The sequence below is a fragment of the Manacus vitellinus genome, unplaced genomic scaffold (assembly GCF_001715985.3).
Source record: "Manacus vitellinus isolate BGI_N305 unplaced genomic scaffold, ASM171598v3 scaffold_70_pilon, whole genome shotgun sequence".
Taxonomy (NCBI): domain Eukaryota; kingdom Metazoa; phylum Chordata; class Aves; order Passeriformes; family Pipridae; genus Manacus; species Manacus vitellinus.
This window is the reverse complement of record NW_021940754.1, coordinates 2,408,638-2,424,330: the sequence shown is the minus strand read 5'-3', so window position 1 is coordinate 2,424,330 and position 15,693 is coordinate 2,408,638. Positions and strand designations below refer to the sequence as shown.

The 15,693-nt window shown below is 39.1% G+C and overlaps 1 protein-coding gene across 11 annotated transcripts in view; it reads left to right on the top strand.

Annotated features, from left to right (window-relative positions):
- EHBP1 (EH domain binding protein 1) overlaps positions 1-15,693 on the top strand; it is a 215,805-nt gene that overhangs the window by 94,229 nt on the left and 105,883 nt on the right. For 8 of the 11 annotated variants that reach the window (XM_029964392.1, XM_029964391.1, XM_029964390.1 and 5 more), the window contains exons 8-10: positions 4,832-4,936; positions 5,644-5,766; positions 14,680-14,932. In XM_029964392.1, the coding sequence (XP_029820252.1) occupies positions 4,832-4,936; positions 5,644-5,766; positions 14,680-14,932 (481 nt within the window). The remainder of the gene's footprint in view (positions 1-4,831; positions 4,937-5,643; positions 5,767-14,679; positions 14,933-15,693) is intronic. The other 3 variants (XM_029964393.1, XM_029964388.1, XM_029964387.1) reach the window with 1 other exon arrangement.

The following is a 15,693-nucleotide window of genomic DNA, read 5'->3' as shown; positions in this document are numbered from 1 at the left end:
AAACAAAACCTGACATGTTCATCAGGCCCCATGGGATAATCAGAGAAGGGCAAATAAAGGAGAGGCAATGTAAAGTCTATAGAAACTACTGTGCACAAGAGTTTTATTTAGATCTGCCTGGATACTGCACTGAGGACTGCTACAGAAGACCCATATGCAGAAGAACAGCAGCTGAAAAGCATCAGATCTTGTTTCTCAATGTTATTGATTTTGCCAACAAATGACTCCTGAACAAGCAATAAGTTTAGACTAGTCCACTATCCTTTGGCTATGGAGTGAACATCCCTGGAGGTAGATGGGGAAGGAGGAGCTGTCTGATGTGCAACACAGTGTCCTCACTCAAGTTGTTTTGGAGTCATTTCAGCTTTTCCATCTGTTGTTGCAAAGGCCAAAATTATCTGTTCTAAGCAAACAGTACAATACCTACTTGAAATACTTCTGAAATACACTTTTTCTGCACATTGCTCAGCCTGTTCTGATACTGTTTTCCAATGATTCAAGATAGGAGGGTTGGGTTGTTTTTTTTGTAGATGAATCATTAAGGAAACCTGAGGAGGGAAATGTCAGCCTTGGATTTTTCTTCTTATGTTGGCTACAGTAGCTGAGTTGCGTTTTCCCACCTTAGACAAGGTGAAGGATGTTGAAGGGGAATGAGTGCACGTAGTTTCCCAAGCAAATGGGAGAACATAAAACATAGGGCAGTAAGTAAACGTTAATAAATAAACTGTAAAGTATCTATTTCAACATGTGTTTGAGATTGATTTCATAGGCAGTTAGAATGACTTCTGTAATAAATGTAATGAATGGGGAAAACTAATAATGCACAGGGAGAAGAGCTGAGGAACCAAGAGAGAAAGAGGTAGGAATCATTGTGGGAAAACTAATAATGCACAGGGAGAAGAGCTGAGGAACCAAGAGAGAAAGAGGTAGGAATCATTGTAGAAAAACAGGAGGAAATATAGAAGAAAATGTAGAAATTTGTAAGAAAAATTTAGAAGGAAATGTAACAAAGCCGATGTAGCGAAGTACTCTTTCTAAAATTTCTTTCAAAAATAGTGTTCACACAATGCCATAAAGTTAATTGAGGAAGTTACATAACCCTTTTGAAAGCTTGCTGCTACCAACGTTTTCTCCTCTGCTGCTGTGTTGGTTGTTGGCAACAAGGAGCCGGAATGCTTCACTGACTCAGAGTTCCCTGCGGCAAATCCCTCACCTCGGTGCGCCTGTTTTCCCAACTGTAAAATGGCTATACCACTTCACAGGAACCATGGCAGCATTGCATGGTTAACGTTGGCAACTGAGCTTTGAAAAAGTTAAGTTCAAGTAGCAAAGCAGAAGGGATTGTTCTCCTACCTTTGGCTCAAGGTTTTCTCACAGAAGCGATGGATGACTTGATGACTTAAAAGTTGTCGTTGTCAAGGCACAGCTGCAAGAGGTGCTGCAAATCTTTTATCGCAGACACTGTTCCTTCTAGCAGTGTGCAAAAGTTTTGTTGTTTTTGTTTGTGTTTTTTTTTTTTTTATTGGGCCCAAAGTTACAGTGTTACAGGTGGACATTTATATCCACTGCTAGGAGAACAAGGGAAATCTGCTGTATGGGGCTCTAGATGGTGCAGGCGAGTTAGGAAATGCTGCTTCTCTTCCTTGATGTGTTGCTCAACTTTGAGTAGGTATCTGTGCTCCTGTTTTCTTCAGCTGTGAAATAGGTGGTGCAATTCTGACTGACCTTAAAAGCACTGTGGAATTTGGTGTGGTCAACATGGGAGCTGTTGCCACTTCAACTGACCTTAAGATCAGACTGAAAGTAGTTTTTTAAGTACTATGTTAATTTAAAGAAATTCCCCTCCATCTCAGGCTTTTCTCCTCTTCCTTCCCAGTCGTTCGTGTTTAAATTTTTCATGTGTAAAAGCGGTATATCCACCTGACTGTTCTGCTTTCTGTGAAGCTGAAAATTGTGTTTGTCACCATGAATTTAGTTTCAAATATTTTGTTTCTACACTGTTAATATAGATGGATTTAAACCTCCCAGAATTATCTGTCCTTAGTCTTCAGTTGAAGACAAGGCATCCCAACATACCTGAAGAAATGTGCCTCATAACTCACAAACAGGGTAGTAATAAATATGTTGCTTCTCTTAATGTTTTAATTGCTACTTAGAACCTCGTGCTGAAGTTAATAGTTGCCTGCTGCTCCATCTGCCCAGGAGCACAGTGACTGTCCTGAGGCACCACATGGAATCAGCAACATGCCCATGTGCTACCTATTACAGGAATCTGAATCCCAGCATGTTTCAAGAGCAGGCTTCTGGACAGCAATATGTGTAACCCTTTCTTGCAATTTGCAAAACCATCCCTCTGAAGTAAACTTCTGATACATTTACTCTTTTTTGTCAGGATCACCAAGCTGCTTTAAAAAAAAAAAAAAAAGAAAGAGAAGAATGAAAAAAAAACCAAAATCCAAACCAGTGATTTATGTGACATACTTGTAGAACAAGCTAATGTATGTTTGTAGATAATGAGATTTATAAAAGATAATATGGGATATAAATCTCCAACCTACCATTTCCATACTCCAAAATATTACATAAACCATTTAATATTGTAATGAGAAACATTGTAGTGCATATGGGTGTTTAGGTTGGCAGATAGGACCAGGTGATTCAGACCACATCAAAGAACTCCCTCTTTTTAAAGCTCTGAACTTAATTTGTTATTTTCTGACAATAAAAACTGAATTGTAATTGTTTTGGGGTTTTTTTTCACATGCTGTCATAATAGATTGTAAATCATGTCAGCATCTCAGCCTGTTTTAAACTAGTAATTCGTTAGTACTACTGTTTTATGAGGTCAGCTCTGTTTTATTTGAGTACAGGAAGGTATTTTCCATTGTCTATCTTGAGTCCTAAAAATTCCCAGAAGGTAGTATTGTACTGTTCAGATCTCTAAGGTGTATATATGGTTTTATACTGAGAAAGCTAAGTTTTGGGGCAGTTTTGGTGTTATTTTTTAGGATCAGAGTCTTGTTTGTCGGAGCTAAAAATAAGGCACTGAGGATGGTTGAATTAACTCTATGTAGACAGATAGAAGTGTAATCACATGTAAGTAGATTTGTGCTTTAAGGTCAGGAACAGTTAGAAGGTGTGTTACAGAGGAATTATGCTGATGGTTTGTCACTGTCAGCATATAGTAGGTCCAATAGGTATTGGCAGAGTAGATAATTTTTCTTGGTAATTTGCATATTGGCATATCTTTGTAAAGCAGTTTGAATTTGGCAAGGAAATTTTTGACCATATGATGGAAATATTTTCAGGTTCTGGACTGCTTTGGGCTTTAGGTTCTTTGTGCTGTCCGTGAAGGCATGAAATTAGGAATGGTGTCAGTGCCAACTATGAAAAAGCATGAAAAAGGCCCCTCAGCCAGGAAGTTCTGGGTGGCTGTGGGCACCAACACGAGTTGGGACAGTTGTGATACTACTCAATTTTTACCTCAGTTTGATATTTTGCTCCCTGAAACTAGTTCAGCAAATAAAGATGAACTTTTGCTTTCTCAAACAAAAGCCAGATGAGAAAAAGTTTAAAACAACAGCGAACTAAAAGTGGTACTAAGAAGTAACTTTTTGTGTACACAAGAAATTGAAATGTAAAGGAAATACAAGAATGACTGGCATGAGAAGTGTGCAGTAAAGTTGTCTACATAGCTTTGACTTCACTGGTGACACCCAAAGACATCATCCCTTTATTTCATTGGGAAAAAACAGGAGATGGAAAAGACTCTTAGTGGGGCAGTGATATTCAACAAGCAGGATCATCTCTTCTGCACAGGTTTCTCCAGCCTGTTTGTCAGCTGGAAGGATGAGTACTGGTGTCCCCTCTCCACAGAAACCTGTGCTTGATGTCTCTCAGACATGCCTCAGGCTCAGTCCCCATTACTACAGAAGCTGCATTTGTCAGATGCTGAGGATGGGACTGCATTAGGGGCTAGCAGAGAGGAATTTTTCCCCTTGGGCCTTAAGCCACTAAGACCTAGTTGGTTTTTTTTTTCTTTCCTTCCAGAATTGTGGAGGCATCAACAGCTTGGTTATAATTAAACTTTAATATGTTTTAAAAATTACTAGTTCATGGCAATTCAGACCTCTCTACTATGGATAGAAGGTGAAATAGGATTTTGCCAAACAGTAAGGTGTTACTTACATAGCATGACAGTGAAAATTCAACCAACATCCATATATTCAGTTTACATTCTCATAGCAAAATACTGATCATATATTTTAGAACTACTTAGATAAATTCAACTTGTCATAGATCAGAATTTAATGGTGACTAATTGTAAATGTTAAATAATCAGTGTATGTGTATAAATAAATATTTAAAATGTATGTTGTATATATTAGTTTTCTGTAGCCTTAAGAGTTTGGGAGGGATGTAAATTTTCTGGGCCTGTTTTGTGTTGATTGACAATGTTTTAATATACAGGTTTTCTTCACAAGTAGGAAAAGTCTTTAAATTATATCTAGTACATGGATCTAAGTTTTGAACTGATGTGCATACTTGTCCTCATAAAACTAATTACTGTTGCTGACACCAAAAATCTAGGTTTTGTTTATGTCTGTTAACTGGGTTTCACGTTAAATTATCACTGAAGCACCTACACAGGTACTTTGCTGTAGTTATATAATTGTGAGGACTCGTTCTAAATCTCTTCTTTTAATTAACTCTAAGTGTCTTCTCTTTTGCCCTCTCTCCTTCGCTCTCTCTCTCTCTAGTAACAGTGTTCCACTTCTGTTTCATTAAATGCCCTTGCCTTACGTTTGTCTTGACTGGCTTCTATTTACAGAAATTGTAAACCAGTTGAATGCTCTGAGCAGCTTAGATGAAGATCAAGATGACTGCATAAAGCGAGCAAATATGCCTTCAGCTAAATCAGCCAGTTCCTCTGAAGGTCTATGAGCTTTCATCCTTTCTTTCTGTTTCTGATTGTATTTACTGTGACCCATTACCTTTTGACTCCTGCCTGTATTCAGCTGTCAGTTTTATCTCTGTGCTTCCACCCAGCATGACTCTCAGTAATTTGTAGTGCATCCAACAGGTAACAACATGATAGAGAAAGAGCCTGTCTCCGCTACAGCTCCGTTGTCATCTGATAATGAACAAGAAAGAAAAAAAATTAAAAAAAAAAAAAAGTAAAAAACCCGCACTAGACCCTAAGCCTAAAACATTAGTTTTATAGTCAGTAATACCTGACCTCTCCAACGTGACAAAATGTCCCCTCTCTGCTTTTATGTTCATGTTACATCCAAAAATTTAAAATTTCCTGCCGATAGTTAACATGTATTCGTAGAACCAAAATAACTGTATTTAGCTTGTTAGATGTTCTGCAACATTTATTTAATGAAGAAAATAAAATACTTTCTTAGTAGTTATTTCTGTTACATAATATCCTGATCAGCAAATAGATATTTCATTCATTTCACTTTTTTTTTCCCTTTGTTGGTGTACCTACTGGAGTGTGTTAATTTAGTCGTGCAGTTCGTGCCATACCCTGGTGCAGTGTTTCAAGGAACTGTTGACAAGGAGCTTTTTGAGCTTCAAATACATTAGATGAACAGTTTGTATCTATATTAAAACAATTTTCTAACTTGTTTGTAGAGCTTATCAATAAGCTTAATTTTCTGGATGAAGGGGAGCAAGACCTGGCCAACTCCAGCACAAACCCTTTTGGTGATCCTGATGCAGCAGAATTGAATCCATTTGGAGACCCCGATGTAGAAGGTAATGAATTTGTTTTACTTAATTCATCGCTATTTGCAAATGCTTAGTGAAACATGATTTGTATTTCTGTAGGACTACAAATGAAAAATTTTATTTTGATTAAATAGAATTGTTGCATGCAGCACTGAGGTAGCAATAGCAGTGATCCAGTTGCCACTGGAAAATTGGTTTATCCTTTGAGTCTGATGCTTTGTATTGAGGTACATCCTGTATATTTGCCACTGGGGGCTACCAGCTGAACCAGAGACTTTTGGACCTGTCAGGTGTGTTACTTGTAGTCTACTCATGTGGTATGAATGAGCAACACACACTGTCAAAACACACACTGTCAAGCGACTCTATTCCACGTGGGTGATGGCTAATATCATAATTTCTTTCACTGCAATCTTCACTGCATCACAGATATTCTTGGTTAGCACTAATCTTCATTATTACAATTTAATTTTCTCTCTTTTCTTCTTCCTTTTTTTTTTTTATGTTTTTATGGCTTCCTCAGTTAAGCCTCCTGGCATCGTGCCTTGCGCCACATGCTAGGTGTTAATCCCCTTTCCAGACTGACATGCCCATTCTTGTTCCATTTGAGTGAGATATACAACCCCTGTAAATTTCTAATCTGATAAGATTTCGGCCGTAAGGCCAGAAAGGAGCACCAGGACAGCAAGTATCTCTGCTGTCCTCAGCTCCATGCTCAGATATGCAGGCTCCCATCTGCTGGCTTGCAACTGCTCGAAAAGCCAATTCGTAGTTAATTCCCAAGTTTGAAGCTGTACTCAGCCTTTCCTGTTCAAAGCTCCAAGACTTTTCTTCCTCCAGAAAATACCAAACCACTCTGTCATGGCAATGAAGAAGTGAGTGGGAGCAGTCCAGGGTGCAGCCATGGGATTTCTAATGCCAGGTCTAATGAGGATGCACTTCTGAGCTGCAGTTTCCACCTGTGGTTTCTCACTTTCTTTGGACAAGCATAGTGTTTACTCACAACAGAGTTTTTCTGCCTTCAGACTCCACAGAGGCCAATGTGGGTGGTGATCAAGTCCTGTCATACTTCGACTGTGGTGTAGTCTCACAACTTGTATTTCTGAAAGAGGGATATTGCCCTGTCTTCTGTATTGAGCCACTGAAGCTGTAAAGTCACTATCCTGGGCACCTTCTCCCTCCTATAAAGTTGTCAGATGTTTCTGGAGCTGCAGAAGTGAGTTGTTTCATCTTTGTAGGTACCAATATCTATGGATTAGGTTCTGGTGTCCTAATCTTTGGCTTTGTTTCCTGTCTGTTCCTTGACAGTGAATTCTCTTAGGATCATGGAAGGAGGCAGAATAACTAGGAATATAAATCACCTATTTTCACACATCTAGTAGTCCACACACAACTTGCTCTAAGAGACTCAGCCTATATTCCTTTCTCCTTTTTCTGCTCTAGAAAGAAGAACTCTCTTCTCCATGGAGAAAGCAGTACAAGTCCCATCCTGCCTAAACTGCTGTCTCCCAAACCCAGCTTTTCTTTCCTTTCCAGAGAGAACCCATTCTGGCAGAAAGCAGTGGGTGTTCTGGTCACAAAATACAGGGGACTAAAGACTCAATTCTTTCTCATTTTAGGGACAGAGAATTATAAACTGGTGTTGTTTCTTAGCACTGGAGTAGCTTGATACCTCATGGCAAGCTCAGTATGAGCAGCCTGCATCCAAAACAGCAGCCAGCTTATGTTCCTAATACACTCTCAGTGATTGAGGGGCATGTATTTTTTCAGTTGATTCCGGTTCTTTTGGTGACATCTAGCCTATACTGTCATCCTCAGTCATAGTCATCGACACTTTTCCATTTTTCTGGGTCTGCCTCTGATCAGACTGTTGGGTCTCGTCTTCACAGCTGTGGGCAGCAGTGCTGAGTTGGGTGTGTGTGTACCAAATATTCCTCCCACACACTGTCGCTGTCATGCAGCAGTCAACGTACAATAACATGACAGCGATTGTGACAAACAGGGTGTCACTAGATTCTTCCCAATGTGTCATAAGATGTTTTTTTATTTGGGAGGGATGCACCTTCTGTCAGGCTCATGTGACAATAGTATGTCTTCCTGGAACACTAAAGCAGATTGGAAGATCTGAGGGCTTCCAGGCTATCAGGCAAAGAGTGGGACATCTGGTGTGGCATTTTTAAAGCTTTTACTGTATGGTTAGTGGCTCCTCAGGGATTCTTCTGTTCACCTCAGACACCTCTGAGAAGCACTGGGTCTTCTGCTCCAGACCTGTAATGAGCACTGGTTGTGTTCATCTCCCCTTTCTTGGCCTTCTTGGCATATGCCTTTTCTCCAGTCCTTCACAAAAAGTTGAGGAAGGGAAAAAAGGGTGCTGAATAAAAATAGAGATGAATCTTCAGTAACAGCAGGAATCTGCTGTGTATGTCTATGGCTAATTGGACCGATGTCTACATGGGGAGCATCAGGACCTTACCATTTTGGGGAGATTTACCTTTGGTTTGGACTACATTTTGAACTATACAGTATCATCACTGTTCTCATCCTGTTGCCCAACTGCAGAAGGCTGCCCCTGTTTGTTTCCCATCATTCACTCATGGTTTAAGACATTCCTTCTATTTTGAGACCTCAGTGGAACTTTCATTTACTGACATCTCTTTCTAGGAAACTCTTTGAGACTATGCCTGCTTGTTTGCTTTTGTATCCTTAAGGGAATGTAACCTTTTTAGTGGCCACCCCAGAAGCTCAGAGAGCATGACAGAGGTTCAGGAGTTTAAGACAGACTTTCTCCTACAGGCTTAAAGAGTCACATTACTTGTTTCACTTGTCTTGTGATCTGCTTAAATCAAGAGATTAACCTTTTATGCGTGCAGGGATGAAGTATTTTTCTATTCACTACATGTTAGTCTCTTTATCTTTTTATCTGGACAAGGCTTAATCTGGAATTCAGACTTTGCGAAAGTTCAGAGTCTTCTGTAGAATTTGTTACTTAATTTCCCCAAGATGTGCAGAGCAGCCAGCTGGAGCCTCCTTTCCTGAGTACTTTGCCATCAGATGCGAGGAGGCATGATGTGCCATTTGGCAAAGATATTCCAAGGATATTCCTATCAAGCCTGTACCGTGTGTGCTTGGAGTCACTCAGGGGTATGAATATGTATGTATTGACAGTCACTCAAAAGGAAAGGAGGATTACTTGCCAGTAGATACTTGTTTCCTAGACAGATATTTCTTGTGCCTGCTCACAAACCAGCTACTTTCCCTCTATCTTCCTAATCCCATAATCATCTAACCCTGGGAATGCAAGGTGGAGAGAAACTAAAGGCGTGAGCACTCCCAGCATCCGTGTGCACACTGTGGGTGTGGTGCGTGGCAGAGGGTCATCAGCAAGCTGGCTCTAGATGCTGCTGGGATGTAAAAAGTCCTTAGTGTAAATGGTCTTATACACACAATGGAGTGAATGTGCATATGAAAAACTCACCTCAAAAAAATCTTCAGGTGTGTTTCTTGGTTGACATGTCAAATTGAGGTTTATTCCCTCTGTATCTAGTAGGTCAGCTAGACATTAGAAATCTGGGAAAATCAAAAATAATCTCTTTGAACAGTATATCTCTGCAGCTTTATACTAGACAAGCAGTAGATGATCATATGAAGACTACCTTTTGGATTTTTAGTCATAGTAGAACAGAACTCTAAAATCAGTTAATTTCTGTGCAAAATATTTACTTGGGGAGGTCATCATCTACAAAAAATGCAAGTAGAAAACAACAACACACTTTCAGCACTCCAGATATTTAAGTAGGTGGGGAATACAAATTTTGAAGTTGTATATGACCAATACAAGTTTCCTTCAACACACTCGAGACACAAGGCGAACTTTTTGCTGGCACCCCTTGCCATTTTAGAACAGCATTTACTTCACCAGTGTATTTCTTTACCTTGTGTGTGGACTTCTGAGCTCCCTGCAGCATGTAAACTGTCACAATGCAGCATCAAACTCAGAATCTTTCTAGGATAGTTCTACAGAGAGAGCAGCACAGGAACTAATAGAGAGGAGAACTAATAGAGACAGAATAGACTCTGTCCCTTCTCCTGTTTCTTATAGAGTGGAGAACTAAGAGTGGAGAACTAATAGAGACAGAATAGACTCTGTCCCTTCTCCTGTTTCTTACTGAAAAGTAATGTGAGTGTGTAATAAAAGACACAGAAAATCATCAGTGGTTTGTGGGCATGCCAGTCGTGATGCTTTCTAGAAGTCCTGGGCAGTACATTTTTCCCCTGTGCTGTTTGTCAGGCTGCTCACATCCCCCCGTGCCTGTGCTCCTGCCGGTCGGGCAGCCGGTGGCGTAACTGAGTATCTCTCACATGTGGCTTGTCCTTTCATCCTCTGCCAAGGGGAAAGTGGTATGTGTGATGTTTTGGTGGAGGTTTTGTTTGGTTTTAAGGGACGTGTCACAATATGTTTGCGTTACAAAAGGCAAGTGGGTTGAAGGGCAGGGTGATTTTTGGAGGTGCTCTGGCTGATTGTGCAGATAGGTAGTGCCAGAGTGATTACTATCATAAGCAGTCTTTCTCAGTGGAGTTAGGGCAAGTAATGTTTCCAGAATCTGGCACAAGAGCAGCTGGTGCTTCTGCTTTAGTAATAATTTTACCTCTCTTCTTGTCACTCCTACCCCTGTGGCTTTATTACTTAATCATGCAAAATTATTTTGTGTTTGACTCTTGAAGTGCCAAACTGCAAGCATCTTTTTCTTTTTTCCCCTTTCCTTTTCTTATTTTATTTGATTTTTTATTATTTTTTAATTTATATCAATGTAAAGAACTGCAATTAAAAAAAAATAGTTCCAATAAAGACTGGAGTCCTGTATTTTCAGCTGTGATTAATGATGAGGGGGAAGCAGGGGAATCTGTGTTGACTTCCGAATGTGAAAGCGGCTTGAAGAGGGAAATAAGCCCCTTCTAAGCTGTTGTATGTTTAGTCCCCCAAAATGCACTTCCCAGCATCATTAGGTCCTTGAGAAAATAAGTCTTTATTACAGAAAAGGTGACAGTGGATGTGGTTTTAAGAGCAGTGCTGTTGAGTCACAGTCCCAGCAACTGAATTTGTTATAGAGAGGCTCCTGAAGTGATGACCAGCATTTGACACAAAAGCTAGTCCTAAAGAGTTTCAGAGACCCCATGGGAGAGAGCCTGTCTGGGTTCTCCAGTGGGAACACTGAAGGAAGCAGAAGGAGGGGAAAAGTAGTATCCTGGATGGCAAGAATAGAGAGAATGAGTAGCCAAGTGGGTTCTAGCTGAGCCTCTACAAAATTCTTCCTGTAAAAGTGTCTTGAGAGTGACATTTTCAGAAGCTTTTTCAATTTTAGTTTGGATGTAGGATTTTGTGGAAAATTTTAATTAATAACAAGCCAGAGGTGTCTGAGCACTGATATGCAACACTGTGTGTGTAAGGCCAAACCTGTAGTTACTGTTGAGCCAATGAAAAAGAGAAAGAATTTTGTCCTACTGAGAGTTACAGTGCTTGATCCATAGTGTTGAAATAGAAAGAATTGCAAAAACCATTTGCATTGCCCCTTAAAATTCATCAGATTTAAACAAGGATTTAACTCGTTGTTTCCAGGAGACGCTTAAAAGCAAATTAAAAATAAAAGCTTACACTGTGGTTTTAAGAGATTGTTTCCCTGAATGTTTTTAACTTCAGGGTATATTACTGACTTTCCTTCTTGTAATATTTATTTGAATGCTGATTGTGAGTTATCAGCAAGTTTCACTCAGATATGATAATGTGTATTTATGAACAGATTCAGGTGCAGGTGCAATGATCCATGATGTGGGCTTGCAGAAGCAGCTATTTGTAGTTGTCCACTCTCTTGATAAAATATTTTGATATTTGAGCAAAGTTTAAAGTAGTAAAAAGTTTGTTTAAAGCTTTGTCAATAAGCTACACTATTTGAATAAGACATCTGTCATTTTTTCTACATTTCGTTAGGTTATTTTTGCTTTTTGTATGAAACTATCTTTTGAGAGGAGATCTCCAAAACACTTCTGCTTAGTCTCGTTTGTCAGATTACAAAATGTGAGGGTAACATTTGTGTAGTATTCTGACTACCATCAAGGCAGTGTGTCTATATGGTAAGGGGAGGATTTGACTCACCTGATTTTAAAAACAGTTTGGACATAGACCTATAAGCTTTGGCTGTAAAGGGGTCAGCTCAACTGCAGATACCCCCACTGAGGACATCTCAGGGCAAGCAAGTGCAAAACTTTAGCTTGCCATGACCAGCTGCATTGGACACTAGCATGATGAAAGTAAGTCTATATAGAATCTTCAGTTTTAGCTCAAAATAAATGAAAAAATACATTTTAAATTTTGGGCTTTGCTCTGATACATTTAATCTATAGTACTGTCAAAGAATTCTTGCTTGATTTGATCATATTTGTGTTTTTAATAAATTCTGCCTAAAATGGTTTATTTTCCCCTATAAATTAAGTTATAGACCTTCAACATTATTTCACTATGGCTTTCTCTGAAAGAGCTTTCTTACAAGCATGTGGGCTTATGAGCAAATCACCACACATAAACTGAGGTGTGAGCTTAGTACACATCACCTGCTGTGCAGTAACTACTCTTTCTCCCAGGATAAGTACCCAGTAGTTTATTCCCTTTTCTTAAGGGATAAGCATGTTGTGTTTACTCTGGGGTAGGAGTGAACACCTGCACTGACATACTGCAAATACACCCCCTGATTTTTCCTGCAGCAATTTGTCTATATGATCATCTCCTCAGAGATGAAATGTTGCTTTTCGACACTCAGGTGAGGCTTAACCAGTTTAAACAGTAACAGAACCTATATTTTAGGTTTAACTAACACTGCTATTGCACCCTGATTATTTGGTTTTTTACTGTTAGTTACAAGCATTTTGATTACTTAGTTGTTCCTCTCACATATTCTCACTCGACTCTTCTCTGGTTGCAATTACATGTCCCTCATAACTTTTTTTTTTCCTTCTTAAATATATTATCCCAGAGGTATTACTGTCAATCCTGATGGGCTCAGCCTTGGCCAGCAGTGGGTCCGTCCTGGAGCCAGCTGGCATTGGCTCTGTCAGACATGGGGGAAGCTTCCAGCAACTTCTCAGAGTAGCCCCTCCTGTAGCCCCCCCCCCCGCTACCAAAACCTGGCCACGCAAACCCAATACAAACCTGCAGTATTGTCTGGCAAAGAATAATTTTATTTTGTTTCACCCTGCTGAACTCTACCTCAATCTTGGATGAGTGATTTATCTCCTGAGGGTCCACACTGGGCTTAGATAAGATTTTGATTAATTTTTTCTGTTATTTCAGGCAAGCCCTTTTGATTTCTACTTTCTGACCATAGAGAAATGATCCATCATTTCGGAAATGGACCCTTAGAAAGAGTGTAGAAGAAAATCCGATAATGTAGTCTTTGAGGTTCAAATGCAAAAATCAAGAAGAAGACCATTAGAACTGTGAGATTCTTTCTAAAATGAAATCCTTCCAGTCCCTGGTAGGTTTCTGTTGTCCTGAGAAGAGCTAAAGCCTTTCCTGCTCCGAGCCTTTGCCCTGATCTAGTGAGTAATGACTGCTCCAGTGCATAGATAGGTGAAGTTTCTACCTGCAACTAGGGATCATATTCCTGTCCAACTAGGAATGGCTCTTGTTCACACTGTAGGTTATAGTTGGTCACACCTTGGGCTTTGCTAATGGCTGGAGACAGGGTGAACTGGATGTTTACTGTCAGGGTAGAGAACACTCATATTTTCTAGCAATTCACCAGGATTAGCATCTTCAGTACATCATCCATCTAAACCCACATAAAAACACTGCTGTTTCTTTTGCTGCCTCCTCCATTTGTTAGTTGTGTGACTAGTGATTTTGTGTTACCAAATATTTCTTTAGTGAAGAAAACCACTTGGAACTCCATCTTTTTATTGTTTAGACTCTTGTTACAAGTAACTTTTAGCATTCCTCTGTTAAGGCTTAAAGGTATGTTTAGTCCAGTTTAGTAACCATACATCTGAAAAAGAAGCACTTTTCATTAAGAATAATGTGAAAATGCTTATTGAAAGTTAGGTTTTAATGACATTACATTGAAGTTCCTATTTGCATAGATTTTGAAAGTGCATCACATCCAGTATTGAACTGGGCTTCTCATTATTTGATGCTGCAGGAAGAGAAACAGTAAGATTAACATGACTAAGTGTCTTTGTAAGAAATGTTGTATTACTATATGGGGATTTGTATTATTCAATATCCAAATGCCATTCACTTTAGTGTAACAGACACTACAGAAAGGACCTTACACAGAGAACTGCATGCAACTCTAGGTTGCCAATAACTTTTTGATGTACAGCCCAAATAAAAGAAAAGCAGTTTGTTTGTCTGTCTCTTTAGGGTTAATTTAAATTCAGTTTTACCGTGAGACTGTGTATTGTTACCAGGAGCACACGTGTTTTGAAATGTAATTACTGGTCATACCTAATAACTGATTTTTAGTTCAATCATTTTAAGAAATGAAAAGACCACCTACTTACTATCACCATTTTTAAATCCAGTAATGTTATAAAATACAGACTATCTTTTTTTGTTATTAAAGTAAATAATTAAGGACATTTTTTTAGGATGCAAATTCTATGAAAATGTTTTAAAATGTTGCAGTACCATGTGTATGACAAATAAGGAAACTAATAACTATTTAGGTTGAAAGAACTTTAGTAAGTGAGAAAATGAAACCTATTGAATATACTCTAAATGAAGCAACCTTTTGAAAGGCCTATTTTTGAATAAACAAGCATGAAAATTCACCTAAGGCATAATACTTTACGTACTGAGAGTTAAAAAGCAGACCTTCTCATATGCCTGATAAAATGGTTTCAATTTTTTTCTTTGTTAAATCTGTTGAATGTTTTTTTGTAATTTGGCAGAGCTGCACCCTGAAATAGCTTCGTCTTCAAAACCAGAAGAAAGTTTCTATGCGGACAGTTACAATCCCTTCAAGGATGAAGATGCCCCAGACTACTTAAACCCATTTGATGAGCCAGATCACGTGTCTGAAGCACTTGGAAGTGCAAGAGATTCTCCTCCACAACCTGCAAAAAGGAAAAACGTCAGGCCAGTGGATATGAGCAAATACCTCTATGCAGATACCTCTAAAGCCGAAGAGGAAGAGCTAGATGAGTAAGTATGATTCTTCATCTTTCAGCAGCTTTGGAAGCATTAGTGGGATCCCTGGCTTAATCTTGAGGTGTATTGGGTTGAACCATGGTGATCCTTAATCACTTCCTTAGGACAGACTGATCCTTAGGCAGCTCAGCAGCGGAAAATACCATACCCCCAAGTCATGTTATTCAGCTGAACATGATCAGTTAAGAAACTCTTCTGTGCCTTATTGATAGCAAACTACTTGAGAGGGAACAAGTCTGTGTACCTTTCTGGCACTTCATGCCCTGACAATTGCCAATGAGCCAAAAATTGAGGAGCAGAAGAGCTTGATCCTTCCTCTTCTTTTCACCATTATTTTTCCTACATAAAATAATAATTTTTATTAACCATAATGGAGAGTTTGTTTCATCTTGGTGCAGTATGTAAAAAGGAAGAGCATTTTGCAATCTGCCTAGCACATTTTTGAGAGTCCCATAAATTTAATCTTTATATGAGAAAGTTAGCACCATATATACTTACTTAGGTTGTTCCTTTTATCATGACCACCCAGAAAACTTTTATAAACACACACTGACTGCCTTGTATTACAGTATAGAAACTAACAGGGAGTGAAAGTTTTCTGCAATTGCTGCACAGCTCGGGAGGTTGGAAGGTGTATCCTTGCTCCTTGTTTGTGGTCATTAGTCACCAACCACACCACTCAGGAGACAGTTTATGGTGATTACATGCAAGCGATTTTACAGACAACAATTCTAATTAACATTTAATTTTACGTT